The 19,024-nt window shown below is 45.3% G+C and overlaps 1 protein-coding gene across 5 annotated transcripts in view; it reads left to right on the top strand.

The window, feature by feature from the left end:
* The window catches only part of LOC135325049 (PDZ domain-containing protein 2-like), a 210,741-nt gene extending 192,320 nt beyond the window's left edge, over positions 1-18,421 (top strand). For all 5 annotated transcript variants that reach the window (XM_064502471.1, XM_064502473.1, XM_064502474.1 and 2 more), the window contains 6 exons: positions 359-4,010; positions 4,752-4,869; positions 8,605-8,706; positions 10,533-10,803; positions 12,670-12,804; positions 14,276-18,421. In XM_064502471.1, coding sequence (XP_064358541.1) covers positions 359-4,010; positions 4,752-4,869; positions 8,605-8,706; positions 10,533-10,803; positions 12,670-12,804; positions 14,276-14,442 — 4,445 coding nt within the window. In that variant the 3' untranslated portion in view covers positions 14,443-18,421. The remainder of the gene's footprint in view (positions 1-358; positions 4,011-4,751; positions 4,870-8,604; positions 8,707-10,532; positions 10,804-12,669; positions 12,805-14,275) is intronic.
* Positions 18,422-19,024: the final 603 nt, after the last annotated feature.

Consider the following 19,024-nt stretch of genomic DNA (forward strand, 5'->3'; position numbering starts at 1 on the left):
GGCATCTTCGATCAAAAAAGGAATGAGAAACGATGCTGCTCAGCCTGACTTTACTGCATATTGATACTTTGGTAGCTGGCTGCTTGGCTGTTTAAATTTCAAAGACGAGAATTAAACAGATCTCAACTACCTACCCAAAATAAATCGTTCCCTCCTGTGTGCCACTCAGATACACAGGGTTGTGATTAATTGAAGTTGTTGTAAACATCGTTACAGAAGAGGAGGAGTGCAGGGCAAAAGGAAAACATCTAGGCTGAATATGTGGGTGTCTGTTTTGTAATAAAACCTGGTGTTTTGCATATCACTTTCCATATCTGATAGGATTTTATATCCTTTTTTTTTTTTAATCTTGATGCAGCTGTCAGCAGATTTACAAACCTTATCCTGACTCCAGGGCTAGATGGTCAAAATCAGAGCGATCTCAGCAGCCTCCTTGTGACTGAAGAAAAGAGCTGTGGGAGGCAAGAAGGAGCCGGTTTGCAGAATGATGGTCCAGGCTGTGCAGCGGAGAGACCAACACTGCCACCTCATGCCAAGAGCAAAGATGTGCAAACAGGCACTGCGCAAAGCAGCCGTGCTGAGGACAGCGCCGCGATCCCCGTCACTGATATCGATGACTTGCTCGGCCAGATGAGTGCCCCAGAGGGCAGAGGTTCGCGGACCCCATCGCGAGCAGAAAGCCCCCTCCGAGACGAGTACACCACGATGTGCTGCTGCGGGACTGACGAAGGCTGTCCGGGCTCTGAGCCACGGCCGGCGAAGGAGCTGCTGGAAAAAACTATGAATTGCGCAGCTAACGCAGAAGGGGTTTTGGGGTTGTCAGCATTGGACTCCATTAACACAGGCAAACTTTTTACTGTGAATAAAAACTCTTTAAATAACTATTCTAGGAATTTTAGCAGTTTAAGTGAGGATGAGCTCCCTGCAGCAAACACCCTGGAAGGTAAGAGAAGCGACCCATTTCCAAAGTCTATGTACGGGGCCGCAGAGGATTCTCACTCAGACACAGAGTCTGTCACGGAAACCTTTGATACCACTAGTGACGTGTTGCTCCTGCCCTGTACTGCTGCTAATGCCCCTGCAGGCTGTACTATAACAGAGTCGGATGAGGAGCAAATCGAGATTTGTTGCACGAGTAACGAGCCACAAAAGCCTGCTCAGGAGCAGCATCTCCCATCCGCAACAAGCTTATCCCCTCTGTCCCCCCCAGACTCTTACAGCAGCGAAGTTTTGCAGAGTGAGGACTGCACAATGTGCAGGTCGCTGGAGACGAGCATTAACAAACTAGAACTGGAAGATCGGAGTGGTCCCACCCCATGTCCCTCACAGCGTTTAGATGTTTCCTCTGCATCCCTCTGTTCTTCTTCATCAGTTTTCCTGCCAGACAAAGATACCCTAAAAAATTCAGTAGGTATCCCTGAAGTTTACTCTTTGCATAACAATTGTGCCTTAAGTGCAGAAGAACAGACGGGCTTGGGGAGCAGTGGCGGACATATGGAGTGCTGTGAATCCGTTGAAGAGGAAGGGTCTCTGCACTGCAAGAAGATAAACTGTTGTTCTGCTGGAAATGTCAATGGCTTGGAGAGCAACTTGCTGGAGAAGGAAGGATGTTATGATGAACAGAGATCCACATTTGAAAGTGAAACAGTGGTTGAGGACTGTAATCATGCCATTAGTTACTGCTTAGCAAAGAAAGAAACCAACAATTTGTCCAACTTGTCTAAAACAGACAGCAATTATGGGAACATGTCGTCACAAAGAGCAATATCACTCAGGTCTCCCTTTCCCACTAGATCTAAAGATCCAAAGGCTAATATAACCCATGACTTGCCAGGGAAAAATGAGAAAATTAACTCTGTGACTTCAGGAAGGAGTTCAAATGCAAAAGTCCAAAGCTCAGGCACAAATCACTGCAAAGGAGCTGCAGTACCGCACAGCCCATCCTCTCAGAAAAAATCGTGTCAGGAGTCTAAGGCACAAACAGCGCAAAAAAGTATAATGGAAACCCTTTTAAATAACCAGAAGGCCAAAGCAGGACCAAAGATCAAGGGCTTCACTATCAAAAGCAAAACAAAGGCAAATTCAGACTCTTCTGGGATTAATCCTACCAAAGTCAATGGGACTGATCAGAAAAGGCCTTCTGTTTCTCCACAGCTGTCCCCCAAGCTCCTGGGGAAGAAAGCACCATTGTCCCGTTGCTTACCTACAAACACAGATCCTGGCAAGAGTGTTTCAGCAGTCTCAAGGGCTCTGAGGTCAGAGCTAGAAAATAAACCATCTTTGGTCATTTCTGGAGAATCACTTTTGCCTTCCGTGAATGGCACCAGCAGCCCAGTAGAGAGCAGTGAAATAAAATGTGGTGGCTACGGGGAGCTAACAGATCAGCAGCAGGGATGGGGAAAGCAAAAAGAAAAGCAAGCTTCCACGCAGCCTGAGGTGTGTCGGGGTAAGGGCCCTAAGATGGATGATTTCAGAGCTAGGGACAGTCAGCCCAAAGCTGCCTCATCCCCAAAGGGGATACCAAAAGTTGAATATGTGAGGGGGAGAACTGAGAACCCTGGAACAGGCCTGAACTCAGTCAAGAGTGTCAATAATGAAGATGGCCTTAAGCAATTAGATCTGCAGAACTTAGGAACATCTGCTAGAAACTCCTCCTCATTGAGGTCTCCCCCAGTTCAGCAGGAGCAGCTGGAAGGACAGGAGATTCAACGCACTTTCATTGAGGTGAGGCTGTCCTCTTCCTCCTCGTCTTCCTCTTCTTCCTCCTCTGCTTCTTCCTCACCAGCACCATTTCTGCAGCAGCCATTGATGGAAAAAACAGAAGAGGTGAACACAGAAGTGCCTCAATTGACCAAGGAGATGAAGGCCACACAGTATTTTTCTAAAGTGGATGTCTCTGGAGATAGAAATCTCTATGGCTTGTCGAAACCTGTGACAAGGACTTACTCGATGCCAGCCCAGTTATCAGGTCACTTGAGAGAGGATTGCAATGCTGCAGACATTTCAGCTCATGCTGTGCATGGCCCTCAGAGCCACGATGCAGATGAGAAATCCCCCCATTCGGAGATGGGAATGTTAAAGATGGTCCATCTCAATCTTCTGAATGGTCAGAGTGGGAAGGAGCAGGTGTATGCTTCCAAAAGTGTCCAAAAGGTGCCTGGGGACTCCCCCTTAGCCAGTGACATTAGCTATCCTGCCACTGATAAGCTAAGAAATTTCAGGAGAAACTACTATTATTATGAACTGAATTGGCCACATGAACCTACCTCATCCTTCTCTGTGAAACAGAGGATCAAATCCTTTGAAAATCTGGCAAATTTTGATAGGCCTGTTGTTAAATCTATAGATATTCACTCAGCCTCTAAAACACCTCTTGGCAGAAGATCGTGCAGTGGGATAGGTGCTGTAGCTGCAACCAGCCCAACCGAGGCATCGCGGGCGCTGAGACGAAGCTTAAGCTCCTACGGCAGCAGTCCGAGCCGGGACAGCGCTCCGGCATCGCCACAGCTGATGAAGTCATCCGTGAGCGTAGACTTGTCGCACACAGCGAGGAATTTGACCGAGGGCAGCAAAGGAGAAGGTAAATCGGGGAAGGAAAGCGCTTTGGGAGACCTGGCCTCCTTACCGCCCTCGGTGTCGCATGTCCAACGGAGCCGGGGTCACGGCCGGCAGCTGCTGTCCCGCTCCAGGCTTCGGGAGCTGAGAGCCCTCAGCATGCCTGACCTGGACAAGCTGTGCAGCGAGGGCTTCTCTGGGGACCCGCAGGCCGGTTATTTCAAAACAGAACTGGAAATCACGCCCAGGAGATCACTTGGTTTGCCCGCAGAGAGCGATGCCAACCTGAGCACGTCTTCTGCCCTCTCCAACCTTGTGAGCGGGACTAGAGTGAGCTCGAAAGGGAGCAGTCCTTGGAACAGCGGCTCGGGAACACCGGGGTCGGCGTCGGAGGATGACGCCACGTGTGACAGCTCTCCAGATGGGAAACATTCAGAAAAAAGCTGGTCGGTCAGGTTAGTTAAAGACTTCTCTATTATTTCCATTAGCAAAAGAGAGCTCCTTCTGAAGTGTTTCTTCTTCATCCCTGCAAGGCTCTTCTGAGGCAAAACTTTCCAGTTGCTTAGGACTTGCTCCAAAGCACATTTCAGTGGAAAAGCTTTGGCCCAAGTTCATATTTAACTAAAAACTTGGATGTAGTTTCTTGTGGTCTTTGTCTTTCAAGGCTGTTATGTTGTTGTCTGGTGGTGGCTGCACTTCAGTATGGGATGAAATATGTTATGCCGACAGGGTCAAGCTCTTTTTCTGTGTCCCTTCTTACTGTTTGTAGTCTGGTTTTTGGTTATATAACAGTAGCAATTACTGTCTCCTGCCCACCTCAAATGGGGAGATTGCCCAGCATTTGCTGTCAGTGCAGCCTGTGATGACGGACAAGTTTGTTGTCCTGCCAGAAAGAGTACTCAGAAGTAGCTGTCGCTTTGTTGTTGTTAATACCACTTGCTTAAATCACTGGGGGGTGGGGGGAGGCAATGGAACAATGATTGGTTACCAGGATTACTTGTGAATTGTCGTTTTTTTCCTTCCCATTCTCCTTCCCCAATATACACCATTTGTTACCTGTTTTCAAGATTTGTGCTTTCTAATGACCTGGCACTCCATCACTTGTTCTAATACAAATTATACTGTATGTTTGAAACACATTTTTACACGGTCTAGAAATATAAAGCTGTCCTTTATATTTTTTATATTCATTTTAGCTTGGATCAGCTGCTAGTCTCAAACCTGGAGCAGCAGAAATTACAGTCTGTTTTGTCATCGTTAATACCAAAATGTGATGTTGCCATGATGCTCCAAGAAGTCAAAGCACAAGTAAAGGTAATAACCAGAAGATAAAACTAAATTATGGGCAATAATTTTACTTTTTTATGACAGATAAAATCTCCTCAAGACATTTTCAGAACTCCTCCAGTGTTCCCCTGAGAAGGTAGTTTTTCTTCTGCTGTTTCTACAATGGCTGCTCTAAACCCATGGTATATTTGAATGGCTTTTGTATAAGAAAGCTTATTGTTTGTCCAGTGCAAAAGCTTTTATGAGCCATGATAAACTGACCAATTTTAAGTGGAGAAGTATGTTTCCATTTCAGTCACTATTACGGCTGAGAAACTCTTGGGCTGGCCAGTAACTGCACACCAGATCTTAACTTTCCAGCAGCCATCTGGGTCAGACCCACTTTCCTCGTGAGCACGGGAGGTTCTGCTCCTCTCTGGCTTGCAAGCGCTCGCCTTTCACTAGCAGAAAGGTCACAGGAATTGAATTAATCGTCTTTAATACTGAACTGGTGGCTGGCAATGCCAGGAAGCGTGGCTACTGGGGTGTTTGTGAGAGACCCCTGTGCCCTCTTTGCTCTGCCCTGTAGGAAGCAATTATTGCATCAAGGCAACCTGCTTCGTTACTGAGGCGTTTAAAGAAGGCCTCTGAGTGAAATGATTGCTCTTTTCCCTCTCTGCCCTGTTTGTGTTTGTGTGTTTGGGATGTGTCCACATTCTTTTTAAATCCGAACTGAAGTTGATACAGTAATGACGGCACTGGAGGGGAAACTGCCATCTAGTCTGCATAACTGCTGGTTGAGCCGCGTTTGGAGCATTCCTGAGTCTTACTCACAAAGGTTACAATTTTGAATATAAAATAGGCTGAGGGGAGCAGGACCTCCTCAAACTACTCAGCTTTACCGCCTTCCAGGGACAGCCTAGCTAAAGCTTGCAAGTCCCAAGAGCTCGATGAGCCAGGTGGGTTTGGTCATTTGACCAAAAATTTTAGGATTGGGTTTTATTCCTTGCCGAAAGTAATTAAGCTTTCTTTAAAGTAGTTTGCATGGGATCTTGGAGAGATTATTTATTCATGCCAGTTTCTAAAACCTAAGAACTTGAATATTTCTAAAACTGAAAGCTTTTTGGAATGCACTTCTTGTCTGCATAGTTTCTCATATCCACATTTAAGCCCAGTATGGCACATACGCTGGAAAACTTTATGCTAGTCACATGCTGGATTTAAATCTACAATAGGACAGTTCTTCAGAATTATGCAATTGCTGAAAAATGAGATGGACATCTGTGCCTGATTCGGATAGAGAGCTTCCCCTGGGAAGAGTTTGTCATCGTCTTTTGATCTGAACAGTGCTGAATTTATTGCTAGCATTCAATAAGTGCTAGTAACACACAAAAAAATACATTTTATTGATTAGACCTCTGTGATTGATGATCTTTGGCTAACAGACAAAACAGAGATGCGAGAGATTTGAGCACTTTCCTATTGTGTTGCTCATTTCTTTTGTAACTCTAGGCAAGTTCCTTAGATAGAGATTTTAGCAGAGTAACTCGCTGTGCACTGCAAGGAGTTAATTTGAACTAACCTGCCTCATAGAGATGTTATGCAGTTACGTGTAGTGATTCCTCCCAAAGCCCAGCAGATGGTTGGGATTACTCTAGACCTTGAACTTTCATGGTGTGACTGATTAAAGCAATAAGCATCTCTAGACAGGCGTCTGTGACCCGTATTACACGTGGTTGGTGAGGACAGAATTTGACAGCTGGGAAGTCAGGAAATGCTGGTCGTTAGGAGTAGGAAGCCAGCGTTCAGATTGTGTTGGTGTCTGGCCCAGGATACATGCTCCTCGTATAGCCCTCAAAGACCAGAGGCCTCTAATTGCTTTCCACTGTAAGCAAATTATGTCCTGATACCAAGAGAGTGAAACTGTTGGGAAGAACGTGATCTCCTTAAATAAAAAGGGCTGCTTTAGTAGTTACCAGTCAAAGATGCTAGGATGGCTGTCACGCTTAGCACACATGGTTGGAGAGGGCTAGCGTAGATAGTTAACTGACTTTACTATTTCTAACCTAACATAAAGCTGTTCTTGCTTCAGTACAGGTAGGAAAGGTCTTGACAGCTACAAATGACTATGGTCTAAGATATTCAGCCCAGACTGCTTTTCTTTCCCCAGGCGCTAATTCATCAGTGGTTCGGAGCAGGGTGGCACTGATTTCTGACATTGGCTCTGTGCTATGCAGGGATGCCTCGAACACAGGAAGATCCTCTGGGGCCCCTGCTTGGTGAAAGCAGGCCCAGTGAGGCCAAGAATTTGACTGTAATACTGAGCAATGACAGTAATCTGTGGTTCTCTGTGCCTTTTGAAATGAAACGGAAAGGCAAGCCCTGAGTTAAAGATGTCAAGTTTAGTGAACTAAATATGTCATTTAATGATAAATAGGTTATAAGGTTCATTCCTAGTGATGTGTCATTAATTTTAGTGTTGGCAGTTTCTGGAAATGATTGATGTTGGATGGGATCCCGGGGAAAAGCCGAGACCTGCTTTCTGCTCCCAGCTTCTGATGCTGTGCCACACATTTGGTTGCTGTCTTCTTGCTCCATCAGATGACTGCTTACAGTCCCACTTATGCTGCAAAATGTGGCATCTGTAACAGTGTCTGGTTTTGTCCTAATGACTGTTCAGAAGACGACACCAGACTTGCTGGACAAGTCTGCTTTTCTCTCATAGCAAATTCTGTATTTTGGCAGCAGCCCATCACTTCGAAGAAGTCAGCTTTGCACCTTTGTCCTGATCTGGAGCCAAGTTCAGCCCTGGAGCACACCAGTGCCAGTCCATTTCCTATGCTGGATACTCCTGTTTCCATGAGGGCGGACCGTAGTCCCGAGGTGTTCAGATTGCTAACGGGCTCATTGCTTTCATCCTCCAAGTGGAAAAGTTCTTGCTGCTGTCCCAAGCCGCAATTCGTAGTCATTGCCCCCTGTGAGATTGCCCGGCGCTGCTGGGAAGAGGTTGATGCCATCGTCTTTGTAACTGCTCTTCAGGGGCAGAGGAGAAGGGGGATAACAAAAGTGTCAGTAATTCCCTGTGGAGTACAGTGCTTGGATGTGACAGATGGCAGCAGGGATGTGTGGTGCCTCTGAAGCAAGTTGCACAAAGAAATGAGAACTGTGGCAAGCTCTGGGATGGCTTGTGGGGCTGGTACCCTTTGGTGTAAGGAGAGCGGTAAGGAGATCATCCTGGAGCAGCAAACAGCATTGCTTTCCCCAGAGCAAGGAGGCTGTCTTGGGCCCGGGGAGGGTGAGGGAGGAACAGGGCTTTCTGCTGCTTTCCCACCCGTGGGGCTGGGGGAGCCCTGTGACAAGCCCGTTTGGCCCCCCATAACACAGCCCCCCCGAATTACTGCCTCAGGTGCTCTGATCTGTGGCATGTGTCTGGGGGAGGAATGAGCAAAAGTATTCAATTTTCATTGTAGAATGTCCAGCAATGGAAAGTTTATTAAAGCCTTTTTAAGTGAAGTTGCCCCAGGTGTAGTACCTGTCCTAATTTTGACTAGCCCTTGAAGAAGTCCCTGCTGCCATCTGAGTGCTCCCATACTGCTGCTGCTTGTGTCTGCAACATGAACAGAAGTGTATTTAACATCTCAGAGTTTTAAATCTATGAGTTGTTTTTCTCACTTGCCATAGCTTGAGAGTACTGGGAATTTGTCATCTGTGGGAACATGGTCTTGATCTTTGTTTTTGTTCTTGCCTCCTTCCCCATCCCCTCCACCCCCATTTTTCTGCTAGAGCAAAGAAGATGCATACTTTGTAGTCCTGCGTAAAGAAGAAGGAGCTGGCCTGGGATTTAGTGTTGCCGGAGGAATAGATCTGGAACAGAAATCAGTCACAGTAAGTGATGACTGCAAGTCATTTTTTTGCAAAGCTCACTTTAAAGCATGCTGGTGATTAGATCAAGTGCTCGTTTATCAAGACTCACTGAAAGTCATTCGCAGTCATAAAACAGTGTCTCTCAGAGGCGGCTGCATACCATCTGCTACTGAAATCACAGAGAGAGTGTCTGGCTAGCGTAGTTTTTATTACTGGAGATGGATGCCAATTATGTTTTCAAGCTTTAAAAGTGTAACTTGTCTGTGACTGGATGGGATCAGCCGGGTCTGAGTTCCAAAGATGTAAATAAAATTCTGCATACAGCTGCAGTGCATGCAGCCTTTTGGGAGAGAGTTTAATTTCTAGCCCTTGAAAGTGAATTCTATGCAGCAAAGTTTTGGAAGGTTTTTGCAAATCCTGAGGGTGACTGTTTCAGATCTCAGCAAACACGCTGGATTTCACTTCACAAGTTTTTATTGCTGTTACTGAAAACTGTTGGATTTCAGTAAACGAGTTCAAAAAAAGCCATACACAACTCTCTGAACCAAGGACATTATATCTGCCATGAGGTGATTTGGGGAGTAAAAAGTGATGCCAGGCAATTGAAATACTATCCAGAAAGGGATCAATGAGACAGAGAAATTCAAGACACTCAGTGTCCCATATGACAGTATCTTTACACAGGATATGCTTTTAGATTCTACCCAGAAAGAGATAGACAGATATATCCGTTAAGTGCTGAGATTAGGAAAAGGGAATGTCCTCAGTCTTTGTGGGCTACAGGAGCCATTACAGGAGTGTTCTGGTTTTTACTCTTAAGCATGTTCCTGTATTTAACAATAAGCAGCCATTGGGTTATATGGTCCCAGTATAGGGACTGGGCTCCACCCTAGTGCATCCCTGGAGTGAGAGGGAGCAGGAACCGAAAAACTTATGACTCCCTGCTGGTGGCGAAATAGCTAGAGAAAATGTCATACCGAATTGTTTACATCAATTTGCTGCCTTGAACCTTTGTCCAGTGGGCCCAGGAGTGTGTTGAATGGGTGGCCGAAACCATGTTCTGGCTGCTGAAACTGCACAGTGCCTGATAGACGCGTCTTTAAATACGAAGTCATGCCCCTTTTGGTCAGTTCCTTTCTGTAAATGGCACCCATATAAATCTCATCTGCACCCGGTGGAGTTTGCTCGAGGTTTAATCCCTCTGCCTAGGGTTTGTTTTGTTTTTCCTAGAAAAGATCCATTTCAAGCCACTAAATCAGTTTTTGCATCTATGCATGTGCTATTTTACCAGCCAAATTGAGATGAGCAATTAAATACTTGTTCTAATTTACAGCTTTGATACGTCAGAGCTTTTCTGTGCACTGATGTTGTGCACAACTTGCATGTCTGCACCTGAAAACACCATGTGCACATCGCAGTCAGTGGGAATTTGGGGGGGGGGGGGGGAGGGGGGTGTCACGCAGTGCAGTGGCATCGTTGGTGAGTCTGCTGTAGCATGAATGTCCTGTTAACGTATGTGTTACTGGAAGTATTTTAACTGAAGACCTTTACAGAACTTACTGAAATCATGTGAGTGGTTTGTGATGGTACCTCCCCTACCTGCCCTCGGTTGCCTTTGGCTTAGAAGTGACCATGCAATAATGTCATCTTTGTCCTCTGCTTTTCCCCCATCCCTGACTGCAGATTTTCTCCAGTCACTTAGGCCGTGACGTCTGGGGCCGCGTGCTAGAGCAGGTGCTGTGTGCTACTTGGGCAGGAGGCACGGATCGCAAGCTTTGGTAGCGGGGGCTCTGCGCTGTGCCTGGGCATGGGGTTGAAGCCCCCCCAAGTTAAAATCTTTCTTGTAGGTCCACAGGGTGTTTTCAAAGGGAGTGGCATCTCAGGAAGGGACTATCCATCGAGGAGATCTCGTTCTGTCAATCAACGGCAAGTCCCTGGTGAGCTCAGTCCACGGGGATGTCCTGAATGCGCTCCATCAGGCGAGGCTGCACAAACACGCGGTCGTTGTCATCCAGAAAGAAAAAGACAAAGCAAACAATTTCTCCAGACTTGAGATACCAGCTACTGGCAGAAAATGTGTGGGGTCTGGAAAGGATGTTGCCATGGAAATAGGAACAGGTATGATCTTTGTCCAACAGCAGTTGGAAGGAGTCCCTTGCGGAGCAGACTAAGGGGGAAAAAGTCCATGTGTTTTAGATTAAAAATGTCTGTGTCTTATGCAACTGAAGGGAGCACATGAAATTACCTTTAACTTTTATTTGTACTCTTTGGAGCCCCAATCCAGACTTTTTCTTTTTTTTAAATACCATAAATAAGCAGAGACTTAGAAGGAAGTTTAGGGCCTAATCCAACTTCTACTGAAGTTAGTGATTGCCTTTCCACATTCTTTAAGTCCAGGATAAACTCCTTTAAAGTAATAACAGTAGTCAATGCAAGAAAACAAACAATCAAAAAGGGGGAAAAAAAACCTCAACCCCCCCCCCCAAGCCCTGCCGTTTATTATTTGTAAAGACTGAAACTTGCTCTTTGTAATAGCAGGTTTTATACTGTTTCTAATAAAAACATAGCAAAAGTTATTTTGGTGTTACAGTAAGTGGAGCTAAATCAAATCCAAGGCAGCCATCGTATATGAACTGGGAATAAATGATTTAACTGGGTGTCAGTGAAATCATGAATGAATTCCTGTTCAAGGCAATATTTCAGTGCAAAGGCTGTGCTCAGGTGTTATAAATGGATCTCCTATATTTTGCAGAACTAGGACACGTAACCCTTTAGTCGGTGCCTGAGCGTATTGGGCTGCTTTGTGCAGGATTGCTGTGACGGGTTCAATCCTGCCCTGGCTCCTGCGTCCCCAAGCAGGATCAGGCAGTGGCTGGGGCTCACTGCCCGGAGGTTTGCTACCACAGGCTGCCACCGACCCATCTTAAACCTCTTGGCTGTAGATGGGTTTTTTTTTTTTTATCATCTTACGCTTTAACTGGGTTTGATAATACAGCATTGTAGTGCAGCTAAAAAGAAACATGAGTGCTCTGTAAAGGAACGGACCAGCATTTCTGTAACTTTTCCCATGGGTTTAATATATATAATTACTTCAAAATCCCTTTCTACCCTAAATTTGCACATGCCCTGCAAATTGGCAAATGCTGAGTATCTGTTGGCTGCGGGCACTAGAGGGCGACATTATCCCATAAACAACGTAGAAGAGTGTTATTACCAATACATCTCCATCCTGCCAGGCAAAGCTCATCTTCAGATGCTTGAGATAACGGTAGCAATACTTTGTAATAATACAGCTGCGTCATTTTTACATTCATGCAGGACAAAAAGGATCCTTTTTCCCCAGAATTACAGATTTATTTTCTCCTGAGTAAAATTATAATCTATATTAGCTATAGCAATATTGCATTCTACAAACATCTAACACTGATACTGAGGAGGCAGCATGCACCTACTGGTAATTATAGTTGTGTCCATAGATTTGACACCAGCAGCAATTATTTATGCTAGTCAGTGATTGCTCCCTTCCCTGCCCCCCCACCCACAAGGCTGGAATGTGTTTGTTTAATGTAATGTCTGACTCACTACTGCTATTTAAAAATATGTGGTTCATTGGATAAGCAGGTGGTATCAAATTGAAGAAAATGAAATGTTCTCCACTTATTATAATTTTTAAGCCCTTTTGTTGATGCTGATGGTCTTTGGTAAGTTTAGCCTTAATGTTGCCAACAAAAATGCCTTGGCATGTTTCTGCTGATCATGTAAAATCGAAATGCCTCCGTGCATGATTACATTTTGCACTGTCTCCCCCTTACAGCTGCAGTAATGTGTGTTCGCTTCTAGGAGAAACTGAGTGGCAATGTGCTCGAGTTTGAACACGAACTAAACTGTGAATTGCTTTGTCACAGGAAGGAAAAAACCCAACAAAACACAACTTGCAATTTGCTGTTAACTGCATAACAAGATGCTGTGTGTATTCTGTTGCAGATCCAAACCTGGATATGAACAATGTCATCTGTGTTGAATTATTGAAAACCTCTGCTGGCTTGGGATTCAGTCTCGATGGTGGGAAAGCTTCAATTGCTGGAGACAGGCCCTTGCTTGTAAAAAGAATATTTAAAGGTACTGGGAACAGGCATACGCGATAGGTGTTATCCCACTTTTCCCGCTGTGCATTGTACAGACGTTTTAATTCTTGGACTTAGAAGCGAGGGGGGATTTTGTTGTCTCCCCCATTTATTATTATTTATTAGCCAAAATGGTCATTATAAAAACACTCTTGGGACTGGCTAGGGACTGCATGCGCTAGTAAACATTTATGGAGAAATCTGATTTATGAGATATGATACAGTTCGTTCCTGAGGTTGTCCACTGTTGTAGATACTAAATTTCAGCAGCAATATCTTATGTCCCAGTTTGAGAAGCTTGTGTCTTGTAAGAAGCATAATGCTGATAATGAACATGGTTTCAAAATGCCATCCTGCATTTTTCACAATTACTATTTTTCCCATTTTTCTTCTGTCTTTGCTAATTTTCTTGTTAGATACAGCTGTTAGCTCTCACTAAGAATATGTAGCGTGCATATTGAAAAACTGCCACTCCTGGATGCTGCGTGGTCAGCAGGTGTTGAACATGTATGAGCTGAGTATAGAAAGGAAACCAATACCGGAGCTAATCTGTGATTTTAGTTCTGTTTAGTCAGGGATGCGGTGTAGTGACAAATACATGGCTTCTAAAGGAAGCTGAACCTCTCAGTGAAGCTACTGGTGCTCAGCATATTCACAGGATCAGATTTCAGTGTCATGTTTCCTCCTAAACAGGAAAAAAAATCAGACTAATATTTCCTGAGTTCTCCGTTTGTCAGTTTTTGTGTGCATGTGTTTGTTGTCTCCCCTTTAAAAAGCGATTCTGAGGGTGAAGGGCATGTTTAATTTTTGAGGTCATTAATTCATGTCCTTAGTTACACTCCTCTTTTTTTTTTCTCTCTCTCTCTCTCTTTCTCTCTCTCTCTCCATGATTGCTGATGCTGTCAGCTAAATTACCATTAGAGGAAACATACCTTCAGCAGCAGCCTAGGGTGTGCCTCTCTTTAGGAGGTGTTTGTGTGTCTGTCTGAAGTTTGCTACCCATGCTTGGCTTGTCCCTCTCTAGTAGCCAGGTTTTGCAGTCCACTGTGTTACTTTCCACTTAGGACAATAAAATTCTGTTTGAGGAAATGTTTATGCAGGTTGTGTGCAACGTGGGTTTGTGGGTGGGTGTGTATATATATATATGCACATACACTTACACACATATATATGTTTGTGTGTGTATGTAGATATGTGTATCAGTCATCTTTTGTGCTCTCAGGCATCTTCCTTCAGAAACAGAACTTTTGTCTGAGAACAAAGACTTATCATTATCTCGGTTAAAGTAACCTTTTCTGTGAGATGCAGCATGGACTAAGTTGCTGGTGCTGAGCATGAGTGACTTGTATTGAAATTGCCACCGTTCAAAGAATCATTTATTTGCTATGTGTCATCCTGGAAAACACGTTTTCGTGTTTTGTTTTGTTTTTTTTTTTACTTTAACTTTGTTCCCTTTTTGCTCCTAGGTGGTGCTGCAGAGCAAGCTGGAAAAATCGAAACTGGAGATGAAATTCTCGCTGTTAGTGGAAAATCATTACTTGGCCTCATGCATTACGATGCCTGGAACATTATTAAATCTGTACCGGAGGGTCCTGTTCGGTTGCTGATCAGGAAACACAGAACTTCAGTATGATGGAAGCGCTGCATCTAACCACACCTGCTAAGACAAAACCTTTAAAACCCTCTTGAAGCTGTCTTTGCATTTCTCACGCCACACAGAAGTGTCTTAATGCCCTCCCGAGGAGTGCGAACGGCTGCAGCGAAGCCCTGAGCACACGATGTGCCTCGTCCCATCTCGCCTCGTTATCGAGGCCGTCAGGAGCCGAACGCTGCAGAGATTTTTGTGTTATGTGGCAGTTTGGATGGAACTTCAAGACATTTACCCAGGCTCGGTTTAAAGTATTTTGACTGCGATAAATAACACTGTGCCTGTCCCTGATATTTTTAGTATCTGCAGAGTGTTGGGAGCATAACTTGTTGGTTGCCCTCCTGTTGACAAGGGTGGGTATTCAGACTGTACTATATCACTTAATTTGACTTCAGGGCACTTGTTTAGGGTCTGGTCTTTATTTCTTATAATAAGAGAATGTCTGGAACAATCTCACTTTATTCTTCTAAGTGCAGTTTTGCTAAAAATGCGTGACAAAAGAGAAGTATAATTTTGCACAACTTTTTAAGCCTAAAACGTGAGTGTTTTATCACAAAGCTAAAAAATCCTCTTAAAACTGATGAACTAACTCAGCATCCATCACAACTGAATCTGTTCTTAGTGGCGATTTGTATCCGAAAGTACTTGGCACTAATGCAGTAGAAATCTGTGTGCAAGAAAATCATGTCCAAATATTAGGTGATTGTCCACCGAGAAGGTGTACAGCAGTATAGCAGTTGTGATTAAAGTGGGAGTGAAAAAAAATGGGGTCTGAATTTAAAAATTTGGGCTTCTAACATTAGGCACCTTTAAAATCTATATATTTTTAAAATTGGGATAGTTGCAGGTGCTGAGCACTTGCTGATCCCACAGACTTCAGCGATTGCTAATTTTATCCAAAAGCCGGCGGGCCAGTTTTATTTGACGACAAGAGGTTTACGGCTGCCTAACTTTAAACACTCAGGCTGGAAAACAGTGGTCTAAGGGTGCGGATTTTAACAGATTAAATCTGAACTGGCCATGTTCGTGGTGGCTTTCCATCGTTCTTTTCTTTTCCTGTCCCCTATTTATTTTTGCCTGTGCGAAAGTGGGTGAGTACGTGTGCGCTGCGTGCAAGGCGCCAACGGCAGCGGCGGCACGGGGCTGGTGCTGAGGGTCCTGCGTGGTGAAATTGGAAAGGGTTTCCTAGATCACAGCTCACGAGGAGAAGCCGTACTGTAGCTACAGCAGAACCGCAGGGGTCATGGTGCCGCCCAGGCTTCGCTGGGATTTTCCCACCGCCGCTCACGGTCGGTATCAGTAGCGGGCGCTTCTGCTGGGGGTTGTTTATAGCAGGTTGTGTCAGGAGGAGAGAGCGTGGATGAGCGAGATTAGCCTGCGCTATTTCTCCCCCGACGTCTGGGGTGGCCAAACAACATGAAAGCGGTGCAGGAGGAAGCAGGCCACCAGCCTTATCAGCTGAGGACAACTTGCTCCCGAGCCCTCAGGCTGTTTGTGGAGCTCCGAGGGGAGCCCCGCGCTGAGGGCGCCCAGCCTGGAGCCGCCTCAGACCTGCAGTGCTGACCACGTTCGCGGGGAGCCAGGAGGCTGGGCAGCTGCTGCAGAAAGGTCTGGGCTGATCGCTTGAGCCTTCCCCGAGATCGTGCTCTAGTTCAGTTGGTATTTATTCAGCACAGCTTGTCGCAGTTGCTTGCAGGGTAGCGGGGCGCTCGCTTTGGTCCAGTTTTGGTAGGCTGCAGCTTGCTACGTGCAGAAGAAAACGCCGTTCTGCGAGGCGACCCGAGACCAGGCGAGCAGGAAAGCTGTGCCACGTTTGCTGGTAAATCAACAGATTTCATTCTTCGTCGGTGACGCGCGTCAGCATGGGGATCCAGGGCGAGCTGCAGCTCTGGGCTGCGGGAGGGGCAGTGCTGGGCGCAGTCCGGGGCTCTCGCCCTGCAGAGTCGCTGCTGAAGCTACTTCAGGTTCAGCGCTGCGAAGGGGCGGTGGAGATGGGTGCCTCGTGACGCCAAAGCTGGGCCGCTCCGTCAGGACCGGCCCTCGCCGTCGGTTGCCCCGGGGCAGGCATCGGGAGGGGGCCGTGCCCCGCGCAGGGGACCGCGCTGCGCCTGCGGGCTGTGCTGGGAAAAAGAGCTTAGCTGTGCTCGTCAGTTGGAAAACAAGGAGAAGACATTTGGCAATGACAAACAAACTGCGAGGCCTTGTTCGGGAACGACCAAAATCCGATTGCGACCGACAGTGTGTATAATAGATACATAAAATGCATGTGGAATTTAATGCAGCGTAGTGACTACATACCTGTATATGTATAATACGTACAAGTGCAGTACTGACTTTTTGCTACTTCAATATGGTAAATCACAATTGTGTTTTAGGAAATGGCATTTCTTTCCAGTCCACGGTTTAAAATTCATGAAGTCCCAACCCAGGGAGCACATTGCTCCCTCACTCCTAAGCCAGTGTGAACTCAAAGGTGAAATCTTCATTTTGTAGATTAATTTGAGGTGTCTTAAAATGAAATGTGGTGAATATTTTCAGACACTTATTTGCAGGTACTGTTCATTGTGAGTGATTTAGAAAGCTTTCATTTTTCAGTAATCAGATACTGTTCAGTCTTTTGTTTTACATGCACGTAGATATGTGTTGGATCAGTAACAGCAAAGAGAGGGGGGAATTTTTGTGTGTGATTCAGTAGTGACTATAATTTAAAAGATAGATTTAATGTTTAAAGTCTAATAGTTAATATGGATAGAATGACACACTTCTCTACTAACTTTACAGCAAGAAAAAGATTACTTTAGCCCTGATTGTCTCTGTCCCTGAAAATAACTATTTTTTGTGAAGGAACAGGAAACATCCTTAGTGATGCTTAGGAATGCAGTAGCATTTCCAGATGCCTCTGTTGAGGTGGTTCCCTGTAAAAGCCCCAGAATTTATAGGAGATGGTTCTGCTTTATTAAGAATGGGATGGATAGATCAAACGGATGTAGTGAACCTGCCATTACACATCTGGTAAAGTAAATGTTGTTACTTTTCTGAGTGCCTGTAACACTAAAATGGCAGAGGGAGTTTCATTAGTTCATCGGTATTCGATAGGTTTGTGAGTATTTTTAGGTTTGCTGATGGCACGTTGGCCCTGAGGTGATTCTGCCCTTGCAGGAGATTTGGCCAAGCCCTAGGAGGTGACTCTCCAGAGACTCACAGCTACGTCTAGGAAGACAAGAAATAAGGTTGTAATTACGTGCTTGATCCCAGACTGGTCCCAAAGGCATTCCAAATGAGGCTGAATTTCCTCCTAGATGGAGCAGGTCTGGCAGGGCTGACATCTGCTGCCTCCCGGGCCTGGAGCAGCTCAGGAGGATGCACGTCCCGGGTAGGAGAGCAGGCTCTAGTGTGATACTGGCCAATAGCATGTCCTGCGGCGTTTTGCACCTGGAAGCAGTATCAGGCCGGAAGGGAGCCATATCGGATGATTTTCTTGCTAAAAAGACTCCTTTGAGGGCAACTAAGTATTAAGAAAATGTTGAGTGATTCATGTTTCCTAGTAACTCTCACTTAAAAATAACCGTGATTAATATTCTTATCAAAGGCAGAAGGAGCCATTCCCAGACAGGAATGTGTACATGCTTCTGTGTTTAGGGTATGTAAATGTACACATGGAAATATTGAGGAGGAGTAGACTAGATCATGTGAGGAATTGGGATCCCACTCTAGGTAGGTTTTGTGTATTAGGCTGATACACTTCTTGTATGATATTGTATATTTACACTTTTATTTATATAAATAAAACTTCTTCTAATGAAAACTGTTTAAAATGCCTTGTATATTATAAAAAGTGAGTGCAATAACATGAAATAGATTGTACATTTTCAAATTTGCTGTCTCTGTTATGTAAATCTGTATCTCCATAAATTGTTTTGTTTGGTTTTTTTAGTGATTTTGAAAATAAATGGTATCCTTAGTACTCCTCTAGATATTTATTTCTGTTACGCCAAAGTCTGTCCCGTTGCGGACTGGAAGCGTGACTTGGGATCACAGAGACGAGGCTGTCTTAGAGAGCACAGTCAAAGATTGTGTTAAAGCAGTCGAGATGTGCATCTGAGCACAACTCAAGTTGTACAAGTGCACCTACCTCCCTCTTAGAGCTGTCATTCAGCATAAACAGGATTAAAGCATTTAAGAAGTCTTAGAAGGTGTTGTATAGGACCCGCTCTGGTATCTTGGAAGATGTGCTTGGTATTTCCACACCCAAGGAAAATGCAGATAGCAAAGGTGAACGCAGAGTTTTCACTCGGCGGCAGCCTCTGGAGCGTGCCAGCATTAAATGCTCTGCGCTTCCTGCTCAGCTCCTCGGCTTTAAGGAGGGCGGGTTGCATCTGCATGGACTCTGCATCTACGACTAGCCCAAGCCTGATACTCGTTGTCTTCAACTTTCCCTAGGGAAAAACTCCAAGCCATGGTAGGCAGGGAGTGCTGACAGGGCTGCGTGGAGCTGTCTGCGTGGGGACCCCGGGTAGCTGAGAGGACCTGAAGGAGCTGTGGTGGAGCCTAGCAGGAACTGCAAGCC

This window comes from Dromaius novaehollandiae, chromosome Z (assembly GCF_036370855.1).
Source record: "Dromaius novaehollandiae isolate bDroNov1 chromosome Z, bDroNov1.hap1, whole genome shotgun sequence".
NCBI classification, from domain to species: Eukaryota; Metazoa; Chordata; class Aves; order Casuariiformes; family Dromaiidae; genus Dromaius; species Dromaius novaehollandiae.